At 40.3% G+C, this 24,036-nt stretch overlaps 2 protein-coding genes across 2 annotated transcripts; both read right to left on the minus strand.

Annotated features, from left to right (window-relative positions):
• Positions 1–1,138: 1,138 nt before the first annotated feature.
• Positions 1,139–5,515, minus strand: LOC122980988 (globoside alpha-1,3-N-acetylgalactosaminyltransferase 1-like). Its single transcript, XM_044349465.1, has 3 exons — positions 5,287–5,515; positions 4,033–4,095; positions 1,139–3,704 (listed from the first exon to the last, which is right to left on the minus strand). Exons 1-3 carry the CDS (start codon positions 5,318–5,320, stop codon positions 2,746–2,748), a joined length of 1,056 nt encoding a protein of 351 aa, XP_044205400.1. The 5' UTR covers positions 5,321–5,515; the 3' UTR covers positions 1,139–2,745.
• Positions 5,516–6,744: 1,229 nt separating this feature from the next.
• pcsk1 (proprotein convertase subtilisin/kexin type 1) lies at positions 6,745–21,764 on the minus strand. The gene is made up of 14 exons (XM_044347656.1): positions 21,367–21,764; positions 19,937–20,041; positions 19,725–19,847; positions 16,478–16,624; positions 15,269–15,345; positions 14,487–14,575; positions 13,548–13,720; positions 12,926–13,138; positions 12,631–12,731; positions 12,274–12,507; positions 10,962–11,119; positions 10,737–10,870; positions 10,335–10,496; positions 6,745–9,006 (listed from the first exon to the last, which is right to left on the minus strand). The coding sequence occupies exons 1-14, from the start codon at positions 21,547–21,549 to the stop codon at positions 8,584–8,586; spliced, it is 2,322 nt and encodes a 773-aa protein (XP_044203591.1). The 5' UTR covers positions 21,550–21,764; the 3' UTR covers positions 6,745–8,583.
• Between the last annotated feature and the right edge of the window lie 2,272 nt (positions 21,765–24,036).

Below are 24,036 nucleotides of genomic sequence, written 5' to 3' on the forward strand. Positions count from 1 at the left end.
CCAGACTCCGGTTTTGGTGCTAATCAGACATGTTTTAGTGGCTTGAGCCTCGAGCCAAAAATCAGTAAAGATGCTACTTTTCTGTTGCAAGGTCAGAGTCTTTCCATTTACAATTGCTGTTTTCTTTTCAAAATCTGATTTGCCCTTCCCATGTGACCCTTTACTATTTTGCTAATGAAGGAAAATCCAGCAAGTAGTGCTACCCACACCCGCTGAAAAAAGTGAATGAAAAGCTTCTCTGATGAACATCAACTAAGTCAATCAGTCATCATCAACTTTGCTGTTCTGTGTCTGGTCATATGTTCACGTGGTTCTGATTATGGTTAGACATTGATAATGATTGAATTAGTTTTTCATCTACGTTGCCAATTGAGTTGTTTGTTGGAACTACAGTATGTTTGCACAATAACGGTTTTAAAATATTGTCTACGCGGTTTAGTCAACTTTAGGCAAAGAGGTATTGACTGAACACATTCACATGTAAGTTCAAAGATAGGTCATCCTAATAGAGCTGGGGTTAAGTGCGGTACTTACTGAGATCATACTGTATGATTTGTCTGTGGCATTTTGGCAGATGAGAATCTGCCATGTGATGTACAACCTGAATTGGCTCATTACTTAAATTACCTTAATATGTATTTACAATGTTGTGATTGAGTACACAACACAACTGAGGCGAAGGGGAATTAAATCATCAACACCTACTTGTGACTGAGTAATTGCACCATCATCAAAAAGCCTCCAGCAGTTCAGCGTACCTGTAAGTGACCTGTAACTGAGACTAATAAGCAGGCGTGGCGGTGGCACAGTGGCTCATTAGCAAGCACTGTTGCCTCACAGCAACATCCTGGGGTTGGGTTTTGTCCAGATGCTCCAGCGCCCTCCTTCAGCACAAACACATGCAGGACAGGTGAGCTGAAGACTCCACACTGCCAAATTATCCTCATGTTCACTGTCTGTAAATGTACAAGACTGATTTATAGCACAAAAGAGAGGAGAGGTTGACTCACCTTGACTTGCTCTTGTTGTTTGTGCAGTTATAAATGGTACAGGCCCATGCCAGACACATTCACATGAGTAAAAACAAAACAAGACCGGTGGTAAAAAACAAAAGTTACACCTTGAGCTCATTATTTTGGGGACAAACTATTAATTAGCCAATTACATAATAAACAGTTGTGCTAATTGATGGGTTTTATTTAGTTGTGTTTGAGCAGGTCACAATTGTTTTAAACCAACAAACACACAGACTACACTGTGTTGACCGATAGCAAATTGAAGGAAAGTTACTTTTTTTCACTTTTTTTATTAATGTAGTTTTGGCTAGTGTAACTACTACAACTACTACTTTGGCTAGTGTACTCACAAGTGTCATTATAGGGATGGCTGACTGCTTTATAATAGGAAAAGAAATACAACAAGTGTCAGACAGCTTTTAGACTGTGCCGTTTGTTTTTGCAGAGGTCAGAACTCTTTACATTATGATAATTGCACGTGAGCCTCTCTGTATAGCTACAGAGGCCTATTTGTCATCTTTGTTTGCACATGGGAGATTTCCATCTGTTATCATTCAATAAAGTTAGATTTAATGTTGATAATCTTGGAAGCAAGGCGTGTTGGTTTTTCTGTTGAGGATTCCTATACTGCCTATTCCTCTGCTTTAAGTTATGCTGCTGCCAACAGGCTCCTTGACCACCAGTAGACCACATGACAGGGATTAAAGCCAATAATTCTTTAAACTGCTTTGCATTATGGCATGAAAAGGGGCACTCAGTATGGATAGCCAGCAGGTAGCCTGTGTAAAAAAAAAAAAAATGTGCGTGGCCAGCAGTGATCATCTGGATTCTTAGTGAAAAACAATTGAAAATTAGTCTCATAGGATTATCTGCAGTTCACCTCCAACTTCAACTCCACGTGGCGATCTGGCCCTGAGGACAGATTCTGTTGGCAGTGAGAAAGAGCCATCTGCTGCTGTTTAACCCTCCCATTAAAACACAGCACACAAGGATGAGAAAGCAGAGTGTGAATGTGGGAGCATGTTTGTGTGTTTGTGTGTGTGTGTGTGTGTGTGTGTGTGTGTGTGTGTGTGTGGGAGAGGGAGAGGGAGGCAGACACATAGACAACATAACAACCACCTACATGAGGCCATTTGAGTTTACCTTTTACTTCACCGCATAGACGGGGGAAAATAACAGTTTTTATGAAAAACGTCTTACATAGATCCTGAACCAGTTTCAAAACTGTTTTTGCTTTTGCTGAAGCTTATACACGGTAGCTTCTATACATGTGTAGCTTGGAGAACCAGCATCATGTTGTATCCATTTTCCCCCTCACCTGGTATTTAAAGACCTTGAAACAGCAGCTCTTGCAGTTAATGATTGGCCACTGCGGGGAAAGTGTGCACTTACACTGTTGACTCTTATCGCAGCTGACCACAAAGCCACTGGAGCAGTATCTCCGAGGCTGACATTAATGGAGAGGACAGTGTTTCGTTTAAAGAGACAGGTCAATTTCTTTTTTGTCTGGTGTGGGGGAGATAGTGAGCATGTAGAGATGCCGTTCACACAAATGGCTCTTTAATTGAGAGCAGATTGTGCAGTTTGCTTCGGTGTTATTTCAGGCAGCATTTACTAGCAAAGAGATCAGAAAATGAAAAGACAATTCCAAAGTGCGGTAAAGAAAATGCAAATGCGTGCTTGAGCAGAGATCCTCTCCAAAGAAAATTTAACACAAAAACAGTTGTCCTCAACATCTGTACTGCTCTCTCTTTTCCTTATCGAAAGCCTCACATTGCCTCCCCAAGGAGACTAGCCTCTGCACAGGTACATCAGCAGACAGGTCCGAGTCCCACCAGCTGTACTCTGGTGACAGCACGCAGGTCGGCCTGTGATCGATCAGGTAGCGGTTCAGGTAGCTCTCCTCGAGGCCCCTGGCCGTTAGCCCGTTAGCCTGGTCCTGCAGAATGAGCAAAGAACAGGCACGAGCCAGTTTGTACATTTCAGAAACCAGCCCTCCATACAGCTCAGAGGTGTAGTAGTAGTCTCCTTCATCCTCCTCTACACAAGCTGATGAGACTTCTTCGACTTCGTAAGGAAATGCATTTCGTGGCATCCCATAGAGCTCTGGGTGCAACGTGGCCACGAGATCTCCAAAGATTTCTTCACCCACAGGGGCCACAAACTCCTGGTCAACATCAGCACAGAAGATATATTCAACCTCACTGCCAATTGGGTTTCTGATGGCATCAGCGAGCAGAGTCATGCGGCGCTGCGCCAACCTTCCCCACCCAGGCAGCTCCGCAATAGGAACAACCTTCAGCTCTCGTTCAGGCCCCAGCTCAATGGAAGGATCCAATGAACGGGGATTATCTGTGAGAATGTAGTATGTGACCATCTGACCAGGGAGAAAGTAGGTTTCCGCTGAGGAGAGGAAACGCCGGATGTACTGCGCATAAGTTCCCACCACTAGGGCTAGTAGACCTGTACGAATTCCCTGTTGTGCATATTTGGTCCTACGCCAAGCTGAGCTGCGGGTGTCACCCCACACTAAAGGAGCACCCCAAGGTGTCTCTACAGGAGTTTGTGCTGGTGCTGCCTTGACAGCGGCCATGTCTGTCATTCCTCTTCCCCCGGCCATTTCCACGGCGTGAAAGTAAGGATGAGGTGACTTCACACTGACACCGATTTTACGTCCATGGAGGAAGTCTGAGGAGTCAAAATACACAATTTACTATTTCAACACAAAAAAACATTTTTTTCTGTAGAAGAAATAGCAGTGGCAGTTTTTACAAAGTATACTGTTGTCATTGAAATGATTTTCACCATACATGCTGCATATTTGCAATAATCTGTCGGTGAAAGGAATGAACCTTTCTGAAAGAGACAAAAAGCTATTTTCGCTTAGTTTAACTGAGGTGACTGTAAAACTGGACAACTATTTTACATTTACTGTGCTAGAAGCAAAATATTTATGTGCATTTGTAGTGTTCTGGCACAACATGTTAGAGCAGCACAAATTCTTCTGTACACTTACATATGATAAGAGACAGTAGAAAGCCGTACAGGACCAGCTGTAGTCTGGTCACTCTGACTGCTCCTATTTGGAGGACAAACACACAAACGCACATGGATAAACACATATACAGATGAGATAACTGAAATAAAAGAGACTTTGATATCTCGATTGTAGGCTCATGTTAAATTTTCCTTAATGCAATTCAAAATTTACACAAAAGTGGCTGCATATAAAAGCAAATGTAATGAAATCAGTGATAGCTGCTATGCTCTTCAATTAAATACATGCTACTTATAAATGTTCCTTTAAAACCCTATCAGGTAGAAAGACCTGAACTCACCGGAATGAAAAGAATGTGCTGCTGAAGTAATATCTCCCTGAGAAAATGTAGCAACCTGTGATTGCACCAATAATGTAATATAATCGTCAAAGCATGTGCAATACTGCAATATATATGCTTTACACTATAGCCTACACAATACACTGCATGTGTATAGGCTATATAACATTACTTGATAGTTATTCAAGCCAAAAGGTGTGTATGATGGATTAAAATGTATCAGGTAGTAGTGTAAGACATGGATATGTGTGGGACAGTGTTTTTATTTATATACTTAAATAAAATTCTAATTCATAGAATTCTGTCTAACTATTGATGTACAACAAGATAATAAGAGTGTACAGAGTGAAGGACAGGGCAAAGTCCTGTTCTGATTTTGAGGAAGTTAAGTAAAACGTCAAGTGATACCTCAACTGAACAAGCTGGGATATACAACGTAATAAAACATTGCCATCTACAGCTGCATGAGTAAAGATAAATAGCAGAAGGCAGACAGGACTGATGGCTGTTAGAGATTTAAGAAGATAGATTGGAATAGAGCCAAAAGTTTCACATGACTTCATGAGATAGAACTTGAGTGGAAGCACAATTGAGTGAAAGTAGATGTTTATTCTCCACATACGTTCTCCTGATGTGCATCACCAGCCAAGAGATTTAAGACGAATGCACAAGACTTCTTGAAATAATCAAGTGCTCGAATTGCCTTCCTGGACATATTTTCAGGATCAAATTGCTCATAGAAAATCTCTGAGAAAAGCTTTGAAAATCGTTGGTATTTCATTTGCTTGCTGGCTCAAACCTGAGTCTCCTCGTCTTAAAGGCAAGTGCTTTAACTGAGCATGAACAAATACAGCAGTCACAAATCAATGACAAGTGAGGGAAAACAATGACACAAGTAGAAGAGGTGGAGCAGTTGTTGAGGTTGTACTGACCTGCGGGCGTCTTGCAGAATGGGAACAGCGCCATACTGTGACCTGCTGCTGAACAAACACACAAACCTTTGTCTGAGGCCACTATTTTTGCCAAAAAAATCTCTGCCTGCTTCTCTCTGTCTCTCTCTCTAATGCTCTCACTCTGTCTCTTCCTGGAAATGTGCTGTTTAACTCACAGTTTTCCGCCCATGATTATTTTTTTTATGCCTTGCCTCCTCTCTTTCCCTCTCTTCTCTTCTCCTGGCTTTTTAAATATTTTCCACTCCCTTTTCTTCACGTATTTGCCCCCCCTCCATTCCTCCTTAAGCTTTTGCAGTATTCAGTTTTGAAGCAAAACCAAAGCACCAGATGTGTTGGGAATCTGGGCAAATGGGAGGAGTTGAACAGGAAGAGTAGACACAAACAAGGAAAGAAAAAAGTATATATTGAAAGGTAAAGTTATATACACAGTGCAGAAAGAAGTAGATTCTGTATGAAAAAAAAACTTCAGTCAGCTCAACAACTCCCAATCCCAATAAAAGCTCTGTAGACCTTTATTGCTAAACATTCATTCTCTTCACATTGAGATTGTCAGTTTACACATCTCATGATGCTGTGTAGAGGAGAATAAGAGAATAATTAGGACGTAGAAAGACATAAAACTGTATTATGAACCATACTGTGTTGTAATGTTGTATTTTTTCTGTCCACAAGGTGGTGGCACTCAATAGAAAATATAATGAAAAAAGCATGTCAACAGTAAACATAGATGGATAACACACTTTTTTTTGTAATCTCCCTTATCAAGCTATTATACTGTGTAATGTTATTTTCAAAGAGGATATTGAAAGACCATGTCAGAAAGATATATTGTCAAAGATATGACTTTTATATGAATAAAAAGCCCTCAAAAGGATCTTTATCATCTAGTTCCTGAATTCTACATGATGAAATTTCACATGCGTTTGAGTGAAACAATTATTTTCTGCACTAATTCAGAAAGACTGAGGGCTAAAACATGAATGGACACTTGCAATGGTGTTTACTGTCATGCATACTTAAGTCTACACTAAAGCCACGCTAACAGTTCTGTGAGGCTGTATTTAGGCACAGCAGCCGTTTGAATGAAAGGCTAACGTCAGCATGCTATCATGCTCACAATGACAATGCTAACATGCTGATGTTTTGCAGGTAAGTTTTTTCCCTGGTCACTGGTCACATTTTTAGTTTAGCATGTTAGCATGCTAACACTTGCTAATTAGTACTAAACACAAGGTAGCCTACAGATGAGGCTGATGGGAATGTCATTAGCTCTGCAGGTATTTGCTCATAAACTTAAATATTGGACAAATTAGAATTTTGCACTTTAATTACTCAATTTTCATAATATAGTCATTTTACATATTGAACAAAATAAAAATTTAATTTCTTATTAATTGTATACTGCTAATCAAAAAGACTCAAGATGTCACTTTGCAGTTTATTACGATAAATCTCTTATTTTTGTACATCCATACAGAATTTGCAACATAATATTGGTTTGTGTAAACAACTTTGGACTGAAGCATCAGTCAAAAACAAAAAACATAAAGAAAAACAGCACAGGCTACACTAAAGAATGGATAAATTACAGGGTGCACATGAAGCGTTTTCTTTCATCATCTTTTTCCTGTCACCTTGTTGGCAGAGAAGCGGGGCAGGCAGTTCCATGCTGGAGGATAGAGACTCTGCATAGAGGCTTCATAACTATTCATGTCATAAAAACTTACACTAGCATCTGTAAATTGATCGACACTATGTGGAGATGAGTATGCACATTTATTACAGCATATATTAAGGCGTTCAGGATGAATGTGCTTGAAGGTTGCAGTGCAGAGCCCCTATTCTACACAGTTTCTGGTTGGCTTCTGAAGTGTGATAGGTCCATTAATACCAAATAAATAATACCCGAGAAGTGGTTCAGTTGCAAATATGAGGATTCAAGGAACTTTTTATAGTTGGCATATTACAGATGATGAACAAACAACATATTAGCCATTTGCACATTCACTGAAATACACAGAAGCTTGACAGCAAAGAATTTGGCAGTGTTCATTGGTAGTTATAACTACACTGACTTTGCAGTAATCGAGTGAACTATGCCACAAGAAAATAAACTGTTTAAGGGTTTGATACTCTATATATTATTTCCATAAACTATGAGGATCCATAGAAAAATATTTCATTTAATGCAGCATTGTACTTATACAAAATTAAACAAATTGCACAAGAAGAAGAATCATCCGTTAGTGTTTTTTTTTTCTCACTTTAAATGTATAGCTACACAGTTCTGTCATACAATTCTACTGGAGTGGAGTTTGGTTAAGGTTTTTCTTCTAATAGTATCATCTCATCTGCATACTTTTATATTATATAATCTTTCATATTTTATATATTTCTCTTAGAGGAGTTCAGAAAACAATTCTGCAACTCACTTGAGCTTTGTTGACACCCTGAGAATAAATCATCTGTCAACACAGTTCAAATTTTTCAAATATGTGGGCGATCTAAATCTTTGTTCCATTTTGAATGACTCTAATTGACTCTAATTAAATGATTCATGTCTGTTATTTTAAAATCAATTTGTCCCCCAATGTGAATAAAGTGAGTAGGTGTCCTGTTATAGTGTAAAACACACTGAACAAACTACAATATGTAGGACATATGAAAAATGGCAAAATATGATCAGAAACAGGATTTTTGAGTCAGAAAGTGAATATTTTTTGATGTAAAGTGTTTTCAAAACCATATTACAATCATTGTCTTTGTATAATATATAGATAATATATAGATACTATTACAAAACTTATATTCTAAATGTGGCATGCTTGAGCAGGCAGTGAAGAGAAGAGAGACAAGGCCCACCCCTCCTTTCTTGTGGTTTAAATGCTTTCACTTTACTACATGGAGAAACGGTTTTTAGCAGAGAATCCATGTTTTGAATCACGTGTGGACTCATGGAACAAAGTATCTGAAATTTTGCACAACTGAACGAATTAATGAAAGAAGAAATTATCAGTGGTGTTTGGCAAATGAAGGTCAGGAGATAAGATATGCAGCATTTTGGGGAACAAAACAGTTACACAAACTTGCATTTCTTCTTCCTTTCTCATCTCCCTCTGCTTTCTCTCTTCTTGTTGCCTTGTTCCTCTGCTCCCCAACCAACACGTAACCATGCTTCCCCTCTTCCGTGTTTCCTCTCCTCTCCCCTCCTCTCCTCTCCTCTCCTCTCCTCTCCTCTCCTCTCCTCTCCTCTCTTCTCCTCTCTCCTCCACACCTTCACTTCTGATCATCATCTAACATCTCGAACAGGGCCTGCAGCAGTCGGTCATCTCTGTGCCTGTATGGTTTGGTGCTGTAGAAGCCATCACTGTAGTCACTGTAGACACTGTCCTCCGGGCCGCGGTACTTGTTGATCATGTCCAGAGCCTGGTACAGCTTCTGTGGAGGGAGTCTTGTAGCAGGAGGGGAGAGGCTCCTGCCCGGCTGCTGCTTCCTCCAGGCAGAGAAGGGCCTGGTTACGGACTGCGGCTGCTGCAGTGCTGTGGTCTGCCTGTTAAAGGCCGTCTGCAGGAGACGCAGCAGGGCCAAGGTGGGGGAGTACGGTGAATTTGCGGGAATTTGAGGTTCCTTCTCTGGGTTGGAAGGAGGGGAGGCTTGTGCAGTCTCAGTCTTCGGAGGTGGATGGGCCTGAGTTGGCTCCTGTATCACCAGACAGACAGAGAGGAAACATGAGACAAAAATGATCCCAGAGTGCGCATCTAAAGATAGACGACATAACTGTGTACCATATTATTTGGTTCCACGTGAAATGATATGTCATGTAGCGTTATAGTTTCATGATACAGTATGTGTCTGTACTCCAGCACAGTGCATGTGAAGTTAAACTTTCTCTTTGTCTTTTTGCACAGTGCTAAAATTGTGGGTATAAAAAGGGATATAATTTCTAAACTGCGTACCCAGTGTGGATGTAAACTAACTTTTTAGAATTTTACTTGCACTTTTAACACTTGAACCTCATTGTTTCACTTCAAATCCAATGTGCTGGAGAACAGGACCAAGGGAAAAGACAATATTTCACACACAAATATACTACACTGTGTATTTAATATATTTCCAAAAACCTTTATATGTACCATAATGTCTCTGTGACATAATTTGCATTTGTAGGAGGGACATCAGGTTGTCATTACCACTATCCTGATCACATGTTACAGACCAGACCTAAACAAGGTTCATGCAAAGTTTGGTCAAAACTCTTGTTTTCAGCAGCTGGTATGTGGAATTTATTTACCACTGAGTATCAGAGGATGCAGTACTTTTACACAGATCTGCAGTCACTGAGCTGAGATACACTGATTATGTTGGCCAGCATTAGTACTGCGTGTCTGGTTGGAAATTTCTTGTACTGCTGAATTAATTGTTTGTATTCAATGATGTTGACATTACTGATGGTGTTTTCAAAGTGTAATATTTTAATTCACCACAACTGACTGTTATCTATTGTGTCATTTGTGATTGTAGTGTGTTTTTAGTTACCTAGGATCTCTAAATAAATATAATAATTATGGTAGCCTCCACACAGGGACTCCACATGGAAATGGGCTTTTAGCTTTATCTTGTACAGTAAATGTATTATGCATCATCTCTGTTAAATAAACAATAAAATATCCTGAAATGTTCACCTTACCAATTAAATACATTTCTGTATTAATCATGTCTACAGCATTTTATTTGAGATTTTGCTCATATATGCCATTGGGAGTTACGTAAATCACTATTGTGGCATTGTCACACTTCACATTATCAAGTATTTGATAACACTGTTACATTTGAGTCATGCCTGAGTTAACTTTACTTTGTGTAATCAAGTGTAATTTCAGCATCAGTAGATTCAGCCTCCAATGTTATGTGTTTAAGTCTAAAATACACCCACATGTTAACATGACATATATTTCCCCTAACATCCAAACCAGGTGTCTGTGTGGGCATTTATCTCTAGTTTTAACCGCAGTTGCACTTATACTCACCTCCATCATGTCATCCATATGTTCCACACCACGGCGATCATTCTGCACGGCGTTGTAGGGTATGTACACTCGAGGTTTCTTCATGTGATCTGGCTTCTCTGATGTTCCATGAAGAATCAACTTCCAGTTCAAAATCCGACCCTCATTCTCCATACGCCCCGACTGTGGAATAATGGGAATAATGATGCTTTAATTTCAGAAGGGACTGACAGGAGCTCAAACAAGCCAACATATTGCATAATAACACATTGCATATAAGCCTTTTTTTTTGTTTTCATAAAAGTTTTCGTAACTGCTTTTTTGTGTTTAACAGCAATTCTTTCTATAATTGTATTAACAGTAAAGAGTCGAGCAAGCAAGAGCAGAAAGGGTATTTTGTCACCAAATATGTGTGTAACTCACAGTGTCAGTGATCTTCAGGGTCCATGTACCAGCAGGGTCTTCTCCCCACGTATGCACAGACATGAAGTCCCAGTTTCTAAAGCCATTAGAGGATGTGTCCCTCTCTCGCTCAGCTAGTAGCACTGTACTGGTGCCTGAGGAAAATGGAAAAGGGAAAGATCATTTGAGAGTTTTGTTATTTCACTCTCACATGTGTGTTTGCATGTGTGTGCACATGTTTCTAACCTGCTGGGGAGGTGAGTGTGATGTGTAGGTCCCCTCTCCTGGTGTACTCAATGCTGGCCTCCACCTGCACATGCTCCAATGAGCGGACTGCGTTCTCTTGCCCCGCACAGGCTTTGGTTGGAATCTCTATAGTGATCTCCCCTGCTGCCTTCAGCTCCCTACGGGATGCATTAAAATAGCAGCGAATGAGACACACAAACAACTCCCCATAACAACAGAAGTCTATCATTTGTGCCATGTAGTTCCCTGACAAGCTCTCATTACTGTACAAGAGTCTAGGTAACAACACACATACACACATTACATATTATTGTATAATAATGGTGAAATATCCAACAGTTTAACCGTCATGCAAAAAAAAAACTGGAACACTGTTAAAAAAAAAAGAATGCACAGTGAGCCCAAAACAATTTCTGAATGGGGTCAATGAAGTCGTTAGGACATATTCAGCACATCACAAGCATACATAAGATGTACAGGCATATTTGAATGCCTTTGGTCATTCATTTGCAAAAAACAATTAATCCCTAACTCTCCCAGACATGAATGAAAGGATTTCCGTGTTCAAGCTGGCATAAAGCTGGAGGGAGTTGTAGACCACTAAGCATTGACGGAAATGTAGAGCCAAATCCTCTGGATTAAACAGGGATGTAGTAAGGTAATGGGGAAACTGGGTGACGGTGCTATTGAGTCTCATAATTCAAAGCAAATTGCAAAATGGACACTTAAAGGAGCACAGAGTTGTCAACTACAGCTGGCCAAAGCTGCTGCTTATTGGTGGAACAATGCAAAAATCAAAAGGTTGTTTCGAGGATAGAGTGTTGCAGTTAGCTTTTGCCCTTGATTTCCTCAGGTCATTAATCCAAAAAGCATTGCAAACAGAGCATTTAGTGAGACAACAGAAGGGGAAATGCTTCCTCTGAGTTTCTGTCTGTGTTTGACAGCTTTGCATTTGGACGTTTAATCCCATTTAGCAATTAGCATTTATCAACAAGTACTCATGGCTGATGATTGACCTCAAAATTAAATGATCACAGCTGTCATCATTTAAAAAAAAAAAAACCCTTTCTCATTCATTATCATGGCACAGAAAACCCTCCCAGGCTTAAGAGTTATTGTTATTGTTATGACTCCATTTGAAAAGCAACAGATGCATCTTTAATAACACAGATGGTTTTGTCTGTTTGCTTTGTTGGACCCAAAATGTCAGGACAAATAAAACTCACTCTCCCTCTTCCTCTCTCTTGCATTAGACACTGTATCATTCTAACAAAATCAGGTAAAAGAGAGCAGCTGTCAGACATTCACATACCTGGGCTGGAACGAGTCATCCCTAACGATACATTGCTTCTTTTCTGGTACATGTTTCCAGGTGGCTGGGTCAGCGAGGTCCACCAGGGCTTTGGCATTGAGAAGGCCAAAACCGAAGCGGCTGTTGACCATCAGCCCCGCTCCGTTCCTCTTCCAGCCTGGGTTATTGGCCAGAGGATCAAACTCTGAGGTCCAGACCACAATGTGCTGCACGTCTCTCCAGGTAAGATCTGGACTGAGGGAGGGAAGATGGACAGGGAGGCCAGTGAGTATGATATTGATATACATTTTGACCCTAACATTAGAAAAAATAATAATATACAGGTTATTTGAACCTTTCATCTGCAGTATTACATACTTTTGTTCCAGTGCCAGGGCAAATATTCCAGCAGCCAGTGGGGCAGAGGCTGATGTTCCAGTGTGAGTCTGAGTGCACTCATTGTGCAGATCAGCACTCGTCTGAAAGCAAACAGGCAAGAACAAGAAATTCACAGATTAAGATAACCTTGAATAACATGATGTCCTTTGAACAACACTCCCATAGCGTTACTTGACATGACGTAATGTAACATAATGTAGCGCAACATAAAATACAGTATAACATAACATAACATAACAAAACAAAACAAAACAAAACAAGCGTAGTTATTTACAATTCTCTGGTCGGTGTAGTCTCCACTGCTGTACGCTGTAGCCAGAGTGGAGGAGCACTTCTCGGCATACCACGGGGACAGGCCCTGCTGGGAGGCGCTGCTGATTGAGATGGTGTAGATGCTGTCTGTGTATCCGTCACAGTCACAGTTATCGCCTTGGCGACCACCATTACCTGATGCCCAAACAAAGATAGAGCCTTTCCCACCACGACCCTGCAGAAGACATGATGGAGAGAGCTGAAGCAAGAAATGCTACATGTGTTATTGTATCGAATTTTGACTTATTGCTGTCACTAAAAACATATTTTATGCCATGTATACAATACTGATGCTGATGATCTCATAATACTATATAGAAATCTAAAAGATTTGATGGTATTTGGTGTAATAAAGCACAAAGTTTCAGTGTTTTTAATGTTTTGACTGAAATTTGGTGTGACATAAACCAATGCAAAACCTTTGCTAACAACTACAACCACTGGTACTTGATCATTAGAAGAGTTATTCCTGGCAACTAATGACATCGTCCTTATTGATTCTGTTCTATCTGATTCATCAGTGCTGCAGATAATAGCTCCCTTTAGGAACTTCAGTCTGAGATCAGGCCTGTCTCATTATTTACCTTCTGGATACCATACTCAAAGGCCTTCTGAGCCAGCCGACCTGGACCTTCCACTGTCTTGCCATCGTCATTGGGTCCCCAGCTGGCACTGTAGATGTCCACATGGTCTGGATTGAACCCAATAGAGCTGGCCTCGATGGCATCAGTCACAATCCCGTCCAACATACGAATTCCTAAGCAGAAAGAGACGGGAATATTATACCAGAGTGATCAGTTATCCCTTTGGTTATTCATCATTTTCTGGTATTGACAATTTATGGCCTCTCCTTAGGAAGAGAGTAAAGATGATCAACTATTGCAATTTACTACCTCGTTACAATAAATTAAGAGAAAGATAATAATAGAAAATGTATTAAAGCCCTTAATTTAAAGGTTATGAATATAATTATTTTGTTTTAGGGAAATAAGATTTGTAATGTTTATATTTTAAGGAGCTGCTGGGACACTAAGAACCAGCCTTGATATGCAAACCATTTTTCAGGTGGATTGGAGCTCAGTAATTTTGGAGAGTGACATTATGCAACCATCTGGTGTAAAAAAAATTAGGTCTCCATCAGGAAATCTTCCTTCTCTACTGGCTATAAATAAAATAAATAAAATTGTTGCAGCCAGGGTATCTAAAGGAAAAGTGACGCCCACATAAATTAATTCCTTTATTACGTCCTGCTCTTCTGTATCCTGTTTAACAAGCATGGTTGCACAAGCATCCACTAGACACAGCTTTCAGAAAACACGCCTCTATTGTTTATCATTTCTGATACATAAACCGATGTAATTCACAATCATTTAAATCCCACAACAGCACAAGTGACAGCAACAACAAGCAGAGCTGCAACATTTCACTCTCAGTCATAAGTCTCTATTTTACAAATGTGCACCTTGACATAGATTATATGATGTAATGTAGCTTTCTAAAATATGTATAAAAAAAACTCTTACCTCCAACTTTGGAGTTGTATGCCACTCCAACGCCACATTTATTGTTGTCTGCCTGCATGGCAATCTCCCCAGCACATCTGGTCCCATGCCTACAGACAAATAACACATTAACATTTATTATGTCATAAACACTCTTAGACATATATATACACTATTGGACATATATACATATTCTTTCATATTTTCTGTACAAAAGAAATTTAAAAAAGAAAACATCACATGCTGCTTTTTGCAGGAATTTCACTGCACAGTTTCCCTGATGGTTATTTTGAACAATTTGGCCTGCCCTTATTATTTCAGAGGATGCAAAACCCATTACAGACGCCCACTATATTGTTTGGTTACATAATTTCTTTCACAAAATCTCATGTCTAGAGCAGAAGGTATTGATCGTAATGACAGGGTCCTCTGCGTCATCTGAAAATGGAGGTACTTAAATTGTATGGTGCTGCAAATATTAATAGAATAGGCTTTGAATGGTTGAGTATTCTGTTAACAAAAGAGCAGCAATTGTGCTTGAGTCTAAAAGCTGTAAAATCCAACAGTTTTTCAATCAACTGGCAGAATCTGCTCTGACCATGTTCCAGCAATTCATGTCTGTTATGGACTTATTATTACACTGGGATGCAAACTGCAATAGTCAAAGCAACAAAGTCCTTTTAAGCACATTCCAATCAGAGAACATCATCAAAGAAACCATACATTATGAGGTTGGCTTAAATTGATAAATAGCAGTGGCAGATTTGTCCCAATTTTCCTGCACTTCTCAACAGTCATCTTACTTGTTTTCATTGGTGGAGTCGTATCTGGGGAAAGGGTCCGGGTCGTTGTCGTTGAAATCGAAGCTGGCTGCTGCGTCCTTTAAAAACAACAGACAGAAAATGATCAGGCATCTCTTTTCAAAAAGCTGGGATGATGTCAGTGTGCAGTACAGTTTTTTCAGCGACCAATCTGCTGTCATAGAGATATATGATTGGTGATGATAGAGTTGACCAAGTAGTGAAACAACAAATATATGAAAACAGTCACTCTGAGGATGACGGTGAGCTGTTGATGCATTCAGATTGCTGGAAACAATTGTTTTTGCTTGAGAGTCATGTCATGACTGGAGAAGATGCTACACTGTGTGTGGTACGTCATGAATGTTACATTCTCTGTCACACTTTATGAGTCATGTCTGCCTTCCTATCATTCTCCTGCACTAGCAAATATAATATAAAATGTAAACATTTTAGTGTAGGCCTATTCTTATAAAAAAGTACATTTAAATGATTATTTAGTTTAAAGCTTCCTCTCAGTTTCTAGTTCACAGTATCAGCTTTAATATCTGATTGAAATCAGATGCCCGTGTCTGTCATTTTAGAATTACAGGTATTAAGTGATGCAAATGCATGCCACTCATATGCCTTGATTGTTAAGGATGAACGTCTCGGTTGATTGAGCCTCTTTGATTAGTAAGTGTTAACTTAATTTGAGTGGGAGTTGTTTCCATCACCTCTGTTGTCATACATTATTTCCTTCTCTCCCCTCCCTCACAGTCCATCTCTTTCTCTTTCGTTCTCTGCACTGGCTTCTGAGAGCAACAGCACCGTATGAAACCAAACCACAGATGGGGCTTTTTAAGGCTTTTAGAGTTACAGGAAAAACTATGCCAGAATGGAACCTCAACCACGCTCACTTTCATTTGCACATAATTATCTGCATCTCCTTGCAGACTGTCAAAAACATTATTGGAGGAATGAGAAATATTTTCAAATTCTGCATCCCTAAACATGAGGATTATAGTCATTCATAGCTGAACTGCCTTTACAGCAAAATGCCCTTTTTGCATCTGGAAATTAAAAACCAAAAAGCTCCTTAGAGGCAGACATTATCATATAGAAGATTTATTACTGTCTTTATGAATCGCCTTGTAAGGTGTCACCAGCAGCGTTGCTATGGCAACGGCAGGCCCAGACGACGGGGCTGTCTCCATGGAAACGGTGTCTTACGTAGTTCGAGTAGATGTCTGTGTGGTTCCACTCCAGTCCGTCATCCAGCACGGTGATGACCACTCCTTTTCCTGTAATGCCTTTCTGCCACACGGGGATCACATGCAGGTCCAGCTTTGGCAGAGAAGAAGAGGTCCGTGTGTCTTGCTGGAAGAAAGGGACAAAATGACAAAATTACACATCTGTAAAAACTAAATTATGATTATATCTCAGTACTTCATCTAAACAGGCTTTTTAAGTGTTGTCATATATGCTAAAAAGGTCAGCCACAGTAGAGTCCTCCAGCTTACTCAGCCTGCCAGTTCTTCCACTGACCTTTACAGAAATTCATTACTGGATTGTTGGCTTCTCTTTTGTCAGGACTCGAGTCCACTCCTACGGCCACTTGTAGGCAGACTGCTGCCAGAGAGTCATAATGATACAGGCTTTTGAGCTGCCCAATACAACTCCCCTGATTAATTTAACCCACAAGATGCCTTGCATTGCCTAGAGATGCGCTGTGTTTCAAACCCACTGCTCTTCTGGCTTGACTCACATTCAATCCCCCTGTCGGATTATTTAGAAATCCATCTCTGAGGCTATCTAATATTACATGCAAGGAGTGAAGGGGGGGGTGCCGAGCCTGTTTTAAATGGAAAATCAGCAGGGAGGAATGGAGAGCGAACAGAGCCGATGCCTGCCTGCCTGCCTGGGGAAGAGTATGATTCAGAGCTGGAAACAGCTAAGACTAAAAAAAGAACTCTCTTTGCTCTTTGCGCATTATGCACAGACACTGCAGAACACCACCCCAAGACGTGACTCATCCCTGTGATGTATCGCCTTTTTTCCTCTCCTCGGCTCCCACTTTCATTCTCTTTTTTTCACCCTATCGTCTTGCGAGGGGCATCTCTTTATCATACATCTCTTTCTTTTTGGACAGCATCAGTTCCAGCGGACACAGATCTCAATGTAAATATGCAGCATATGCAGCACATCACACTTTCAGACAATGTGTTTGGGTAGCAATTTGCTAGAGAGGCTCTTACTCCCAACCAGCTCATATCTACAGTTTGCTTGTTTTCTTGTGACGCCAAATGACTCACTTGTTGATGTTGGTAAAGCAGCAGGGGGGGCTCTCAGTGGTCAGCCATGCATAGATTTTAATGGTACGCAGCAAACACACACAGCAGCTTATGCAAGTCTCGTTGCACCTATTGCATATGAAACGAGTGAGTGGACACACACGCCAGAGGAGAAACGTATCCCTCCATGCACACTCTGTGTCTCTCTCTCTCTCACACACACACACAGCCGTGCAGGCAAGAGGAATTTCAAGCTACAAGTATGAGTCACTCCCTGATTAAATTATGAGGCAGTCACCCACTCGTGATAGATGGAGACACTCATCCGGTTCTTGGGCCCATGCAGCCCCCCCCCCCTTCTGCCATTACATCCCTCAGCCACTGGCCACTGCCCCTGTCACACAGCTCCACCCCCCCCCCCACCCCCCCACCCCCCTAATGTCAGTGATCATCAGGTCTGCCAACGTCACCGTCTTCTAACCTGTGGCACCTCTTTACACTGCATCAGTCGCCTATAATCTTTTGTTCCCTTTCAATCCCTTTAACCCCCCTACACACACATATATACTATTACCCCCCGTTTCCTTTTAATGAGATATAATATGCGTCTTTATTTGCAAATATTGGTATATTGGAGCCAATTCCCTGTGGGATTATCACATCGAAATGGCTGATTTAAAAACCTTTTTTCACTCCAGTGTCTTACCTATTCCTACGTAGCTTTTTCAGCTGTGAATGAACGAGGTGAGTGAATCACAATGCTTTAGATGACCCTTGCAGTGACACAGACATGGGCTCATGTGGAAATACACTAAGCGGCACTTTAAGGCCAATTCCATTAGTGTCATCATCCCTCATCGGCAAAAATGATTCATCTCAATTTGTTTTCTTATGCTTCACAAGCGTGTGACTCATGTTCAGTTAGAGCAGGTGCGGAGAAGTGGACGCTAAGAGAACGTAATATGTATCTCTCTCTCTTTCCCAAATGCAGACACACACACACAAACGCTGATGCAACACACATTTACATGCACTTCTTCATCTTGTGGTAAAGCATGGACAAACTAATGGCGTTGACTGAGCTAAGGATGATTCAGTGACCCTGCTTTGCAGAATGTGATCAATTTAATAGCCAATCAGGCTGACGTGATTTACCCATTACTCCTGGTGATGTGGGATGATTTTTCTTGAAATTTTGTTCTTGAGTTTTAATTTGTTTGATTAATAATACATTTAGATGAAAAGTCATTGCTCCATGTTGGTAGAAATGTATTACATATTGTAAAAGATGGTCAGAATTATGCTACTGGTGGTTTGATGTATATGTTGAGTTAATCTACTTTGATAAATATATGAGCAGCATCAGAAAATAGACATTTTTTCCCCTCTCATGCATTCAACTACTTTGTATACACTGTGGTCAACGGGACAGTTCATTCTAAGCTTATGGATCAAAGTCAGTAAAGATGTCATTGAAAGTGGCAATGTCAGGGTCAGCTGACGGTCAGGATAAAGTGAAAGTGTTAGTAATGGATCTGCACAGGCATGCACAGCTGTGACAATCTACTGTTCTCTGCTACTACTTAGCCTCAATGGGCTAAAACATCCCATTCAGGGTAAATTGGGACTTAATGCTCTACTCTACTCCATCCTGCTGGATTATGGTCTCTCCACCCCTCTCATCTCCACACAGACTGTTTTACCAATTAAGCAAATGGCTCTTTTGGCTAGAACTGCTTGATAGCATGCTATTGTTTCATTGTTTTGGGTGTGTTTTTGTCTTTTGGTGGTGGTGGTGGTGGGGGGGGGGGGTTATGAGAGAGTAGATAGTTTTTACTGCTTGTGTATGCTAGAAGCATGAGGGCCCAGAGAAGACAGAGCAGTGAGCAGTGTGGAGCTGTCCAGCACTCGCAGGGCATCAGTACAGATTGGCTGCAGGTGAACAGACAGCCCAACCAGACACAAAGTAGGCAACATATGACTGGTAAAGTGAGTATCAACCTAGATCTGTGGTTTATGGAGCACTGGAAAGGACATGTGTACAGACATCTTTAAACTAGCACAAACTAGATTTTAAATCCAGGCACTTGTTGAATTCCTCATGTATTTTTTAATTTGTAATTTTTAATGCAGTGTTATGTGTTGTGTGTTTATTGTATGATCCTGAAGCTTTCTCAAAGACTCACCAAGTACCACTGCTGGTTCCACATGGGGTCATCAAACAGCTTGTCCACCGGGCAGTCCCTGCACTCCCCGAGGGATGCTCGCTTGTTGCGACGTTTCTCGTACTGCTGCTCTGCCCACAGCACCTACACGCATACAGGTGGTTACTTTAATGTCTTATGGTGAGACAAGAAGACCTGACTTGCACAGATAAGAGTCAAAAAATGCCGCTCACCCGATCATCCTCCGACAGTTGCTTGGTGATGTGTTCGGCACTTCGTTTCATTCTGCTAGGATGTTTGCGATGCTTGAACAAGAAATGGTCTTCCAGGGCCCCAATCTGCACAGAGGAAGACACGAGAGATGCAGCTGAGTGTTTGATAGGAAATGACATAATACCAGCCATCTGGTCACCGAGGCCTGCCGTGCAAGTCTAGAAACATGATTATTTCTAACAAAAGCTGCAGGAATTCAATTTTGAGGGAGGAACAAACACAAAACAGTTTGCTCATTCAGAGAGTGACTTATTTATAACATCACTACAGCGTTACATCTGAAACTGTATTTCTATTCCACCAGGAACCACACTTGTTTCCAGATGGCAAAACATATGTTATCTGTGATACAGTGTATGTGTTTTTAAATTATGTGGATGGTGATCTACTTTGCATAGTTGGACATCACAAACAATCTACCACACCAGGAGATATACACTATTTGCAGGTTTTATTCTTATTGAAAACAAAGTAAGCAGAATGTACAGAACCTACAGGTGTGTATGTTTTACTCAGGATATATTACATCACTCTGTGGGGATATCAAGTCACTACATTAATACCATGGATTGATGCTGAGCAGTAAGATGTCTTGAGTAAAGCGACAATGTGTCCATTCTACAACTGAACCATGCATACTATAACATTTTTGGTGAGGATGAATGCACTTATTGTCATTTGCTTTGGGCAAAAGAATGAATGCTACATGATATAAAAACAAGCTTGCACAGACTGATGACAGTTCTGACTCAGTGGATGCAGAGTGTCTCAGTGTCTGTGACACCTGAGAGATCTGTTAATCATTGATGGCTGCTGTTCAGAGCTACAGGTTTCATAGAAATTAATGAGCTCGACTTAAAACTGACAAAGAACCTGATGTGTTTGGTTAGGAAAGAACAACATGAGTCAGACTATAATACTGGGAAAGAGGGAAATGAACACCCGCGTCCCAGTTGTGGTTTATCAGAAATGTGTAAACAGTGAGTCATAGATTGATTAAATCCACCTCCTTTAATTTAGTGGGGTGCTGAATGCAATGTGTGCTTTTGGACCATCATAAAAGCAATGAGTTTCCAACACTAATGGCCTTATCTAGCAAAGCAGAATAATTGATACAGCTATTGTTTGGTCTGCTGTTACAACACAGTCCAAAGCTTACAGATTGCTGAGGCTCAATTAATATTTCATGATTCATTTTGTTTTTATTGTTTCTATTTGGAGAGTGTTCAATTAGATGTTTGATATTAAAATGAAGCTGTGCTGGATGATTTTTCAGGTTTTCTTTTATGCCAACAAACACACCTCATGTTAGAGTAATTTAAAGCTTTATTTTTAAGGTCTAAACTGATGCTTTTGCGTTTGGGAACCGCTCCAGAGCGTTGGTGCCTACCTGTCGGACAAAGTCGTAGTCCAGCTCCTTGGCGATCGCCTCCGCAGCGGCCAGTCCGCCTGGGATCTCCACTGCCCACTCGTTCAGGTACTGTCTGTCCCTGTATCCCACCGACGGAGGAACCGCGGAGCAGAGGATGGCGAAAACACAACACATCACCGCTGGACGACATCTCACTTCCATCTCAGGGCGAATTCAACCAGAGGAGAAAAAGAATAGCCTCTTCACAGCCTTAGATGCTCCCAAGAAAGCAGCCGCAACTCAGAGATATAATTGCTTTTTTGTGGTGATAATGAAGAAATCTCCTTGTGTTCTGTTTCTGTCGTATTCCTCTAGACACAGCTGGCTGAGATGGAGGGAACGTGGGAAAGGAAATACTGGTGATGGGGAGGGCTGGTTTGTGCGCTCTGTGTTTGTGTGTGTGTTTGTGTGTGTGTGTGGTCGCGATGGGGGGTGTTCACACGTCAAATTACGGATGCTCTGACGTCAGTTTGGCGTCTACCTTTGCTAAGATGTGAGTTCGAGTCCCTTTGGGAGAAAGTCTAAACGGGAGGGGGGAGATCCGACTAAAAATATCCCATAGCTTCTACCTGGATGAGGAGGAGGAAGAGGAGGAAGAAGAGGAGGAGAGGACAGGGAAGACATAAAACAAAAAAGATACATCTGATTTGATCATATAAACGTGTTTACTTGTAGATTTTTTATCATTCTGAGGCGGATTGTGGTGCAGCATCTTTCTACTGCATCTCCTTCGCATCCCCCAACCAATGTCTGCGTAATCTGCATGAGACTAACACAGGCTGTGACAATATGTATCTGCGCTTATGCTGTTTTTTGATGAAAACACGGAAGAGACAAGAAATGTGACTCGATCGATAATACTGTAGGTCTCTCTCTGTCCACAGGTTGTGGGCGAGTCACCAGGAGAGATAGATAGATAGATAGATAGATAGATGGAGAGAGAGAGAGAGAGAGAGAGAGAGAGAGAGAGAGAGAGAGAGAGAGAGAGAGAGAGAGAGAGAGAGAGAGAGAGAGGTTTCAGCACCGCAGACAGCTCCTCGTCCACATCGCACACTGATATCAGAAGATGAGCTGAAACTGAAACCAAACACAGCAATGTGGAGGAAACTGGGTCAGAGGACAATTATAACATTCAGAATAAAACAGCAGATGTTCATTAGTTGTTCCAGTGTGACTCACTTAATTATATTAGAAGTGATTAGTCAGAGACAAGCAGTAGTGGGAGTGGTATTCAGATAATTTACTTACTGTAAGAAAAAAAAAACAGAAATACAACAGAGAAAGTGCGTTACAGATGTTACTGAAGTAAAGAACAGAAGTATTATCAGCTACACGTACTTGTAGTGTTATTTTATTGGACTGTTATTAGTGATGCATTTACATTTGAATCCTTACATACTGTTCAGGTCAAATTGGACCAATTTTTACATTTGAGAGCATTAAAACACCCTAAACATCATTCATTTAGTCTGAAATCATATTCTGGATCACTTTAGGAAGGGAAACAAAAATGGAAATATTTCAACCTGTCAGCCTACTGATTGTGAATGAATTCATCTAACAGACCAACATTAACACTCAAGGTGAATTGAGAAGACTTTATTGCACAGACATAAGGTACATGCTCATTGGTTCATCCAGTCAGTTTTTAAAAAACAAACAAACAAACAAACAAACAAAAACAAATTTACAATAGATTAAGTTAAAAATTAAATAATAAAGAAGAGCAGCAAAAGTCTGAGAGAGATTACATTATTTACAACAATTATTTACAATACTAAAACAGTTATGTACAATACATACAATGCACAAGGTGCTATTTTGATTATTTTATTATTGTTATTATTATTTTTGTTGCTGTTGTTGTTGTTGTTTTGGGTTTTTTTGTGCAGCTGTGATCCGAGTTAAATAAGTTTAATAATAAGTTAAATAAACGAATAGTGTAAACCCTAAAGAATACAATCACTGCTCTCTGAAAGCTTCATTACGGATTAATCACCCATTTATTAATGACTGATCAGGTATTGAGAAGGTTCAGAAGTTTGGTATAGAGACTAATGATGAAGGGATACTGTGAAGGATCAGAATAGGAACAGCATGTGAGGGTTAATGTTGTAGCTGGTGGTGCTAAATCAAATCATTTTGAGTCATTTAAATAATAATAATACAATCTTTTTTATTAACTTATCATTTATTTTGAATGTGAAATATTAATATTTGTATTAACTATGACAGTCAGATAAATATATTATGTTTAATGTTTCCCTCTGAAATGTAGAGGATTAGAGATATGAAGCAGCGTAAAATGGAAATAAAGTACAGGCACCTCAAAATTGCTCTTAATTACATACTAGAGTAACTGTAATTGCTGTTTACCACTAATTGCTTCATATGATCACTATGTGATCATTACTTAAAAGTCACCAGCTCTGTGGCTGCACATTCACTTTGGGAGTATATATGATGGTACAAATGATCAAAATGGTTATTGTTTCATTTGTTATTATAGAAAAGAGGCAGTGAGAGTATGTATGAATATCTCAACTTTATGGTGGAACAATCATGATGAGATTAATGTGAATGTAAAACACTTTATGGTTCCAAATGCTTCAATGAGAAATGTTCTGGAGGCATTGCTACTATTTCATT

Source organism: Thunnus albacares, chromosome 4 (genome assembly GCF_914725855.1).
Source record: "Thunnus albacares chromosome 4, fThuAlb1.1, whole genome shotgun sequence".
Taxonomy (NCBI): domain Eukaryota; kingdom Metazoa; phylum Chordata; class Actinopteri; order Scombriformes; family Scombridae; genus Thunnus; species Thunnus albacares.

Bases quoted from the DNA above. Each gene is read 5' to 3' on its own strand.
- pcsk1 (XM_044347656.1), bottom strand. From the start codon at position 21,549: ATGGAAGTGAGATGTCGTCCAGCGGTGATGTGTTGTGTTTTCGCCATC. The intron at 19,848-19,936 runs GTGAGCGGCATT...GTATGCGTGTAG, and splicing joins AACTGTCGGAGGATGATCGG to GTGCTGTGGGCAGAGCAGCA. The intron at 10,871-10,961 runs GTTAGAAACATG...CATTTTCCTCAG, and splicing joins CACACTCACCTCCCCAGCAG to GCACCAGTACAGTGCTACTA.
- LOC122980988 (XM_044349465.1), bottom strand. From the start codon at position 5,320: ATGGCGCTGTTCCCATTCTGCAAGACGCCCGCAG. The intron at 4,096-5,286 runs GTCAGTACAACC...TCCTCCAAATAG, and splicing joins ATTCTGCAAGACGCCCGCAG to GAGCAGTCAGAGTGACCAGA. The intron at 3,705-4,032 runs GTAAGTGTACAG...TTGACTCCTCAG, and splicing joins TCTACTGTCTCTTATCATAT to ACTTCCTCCATGGACGTAAA.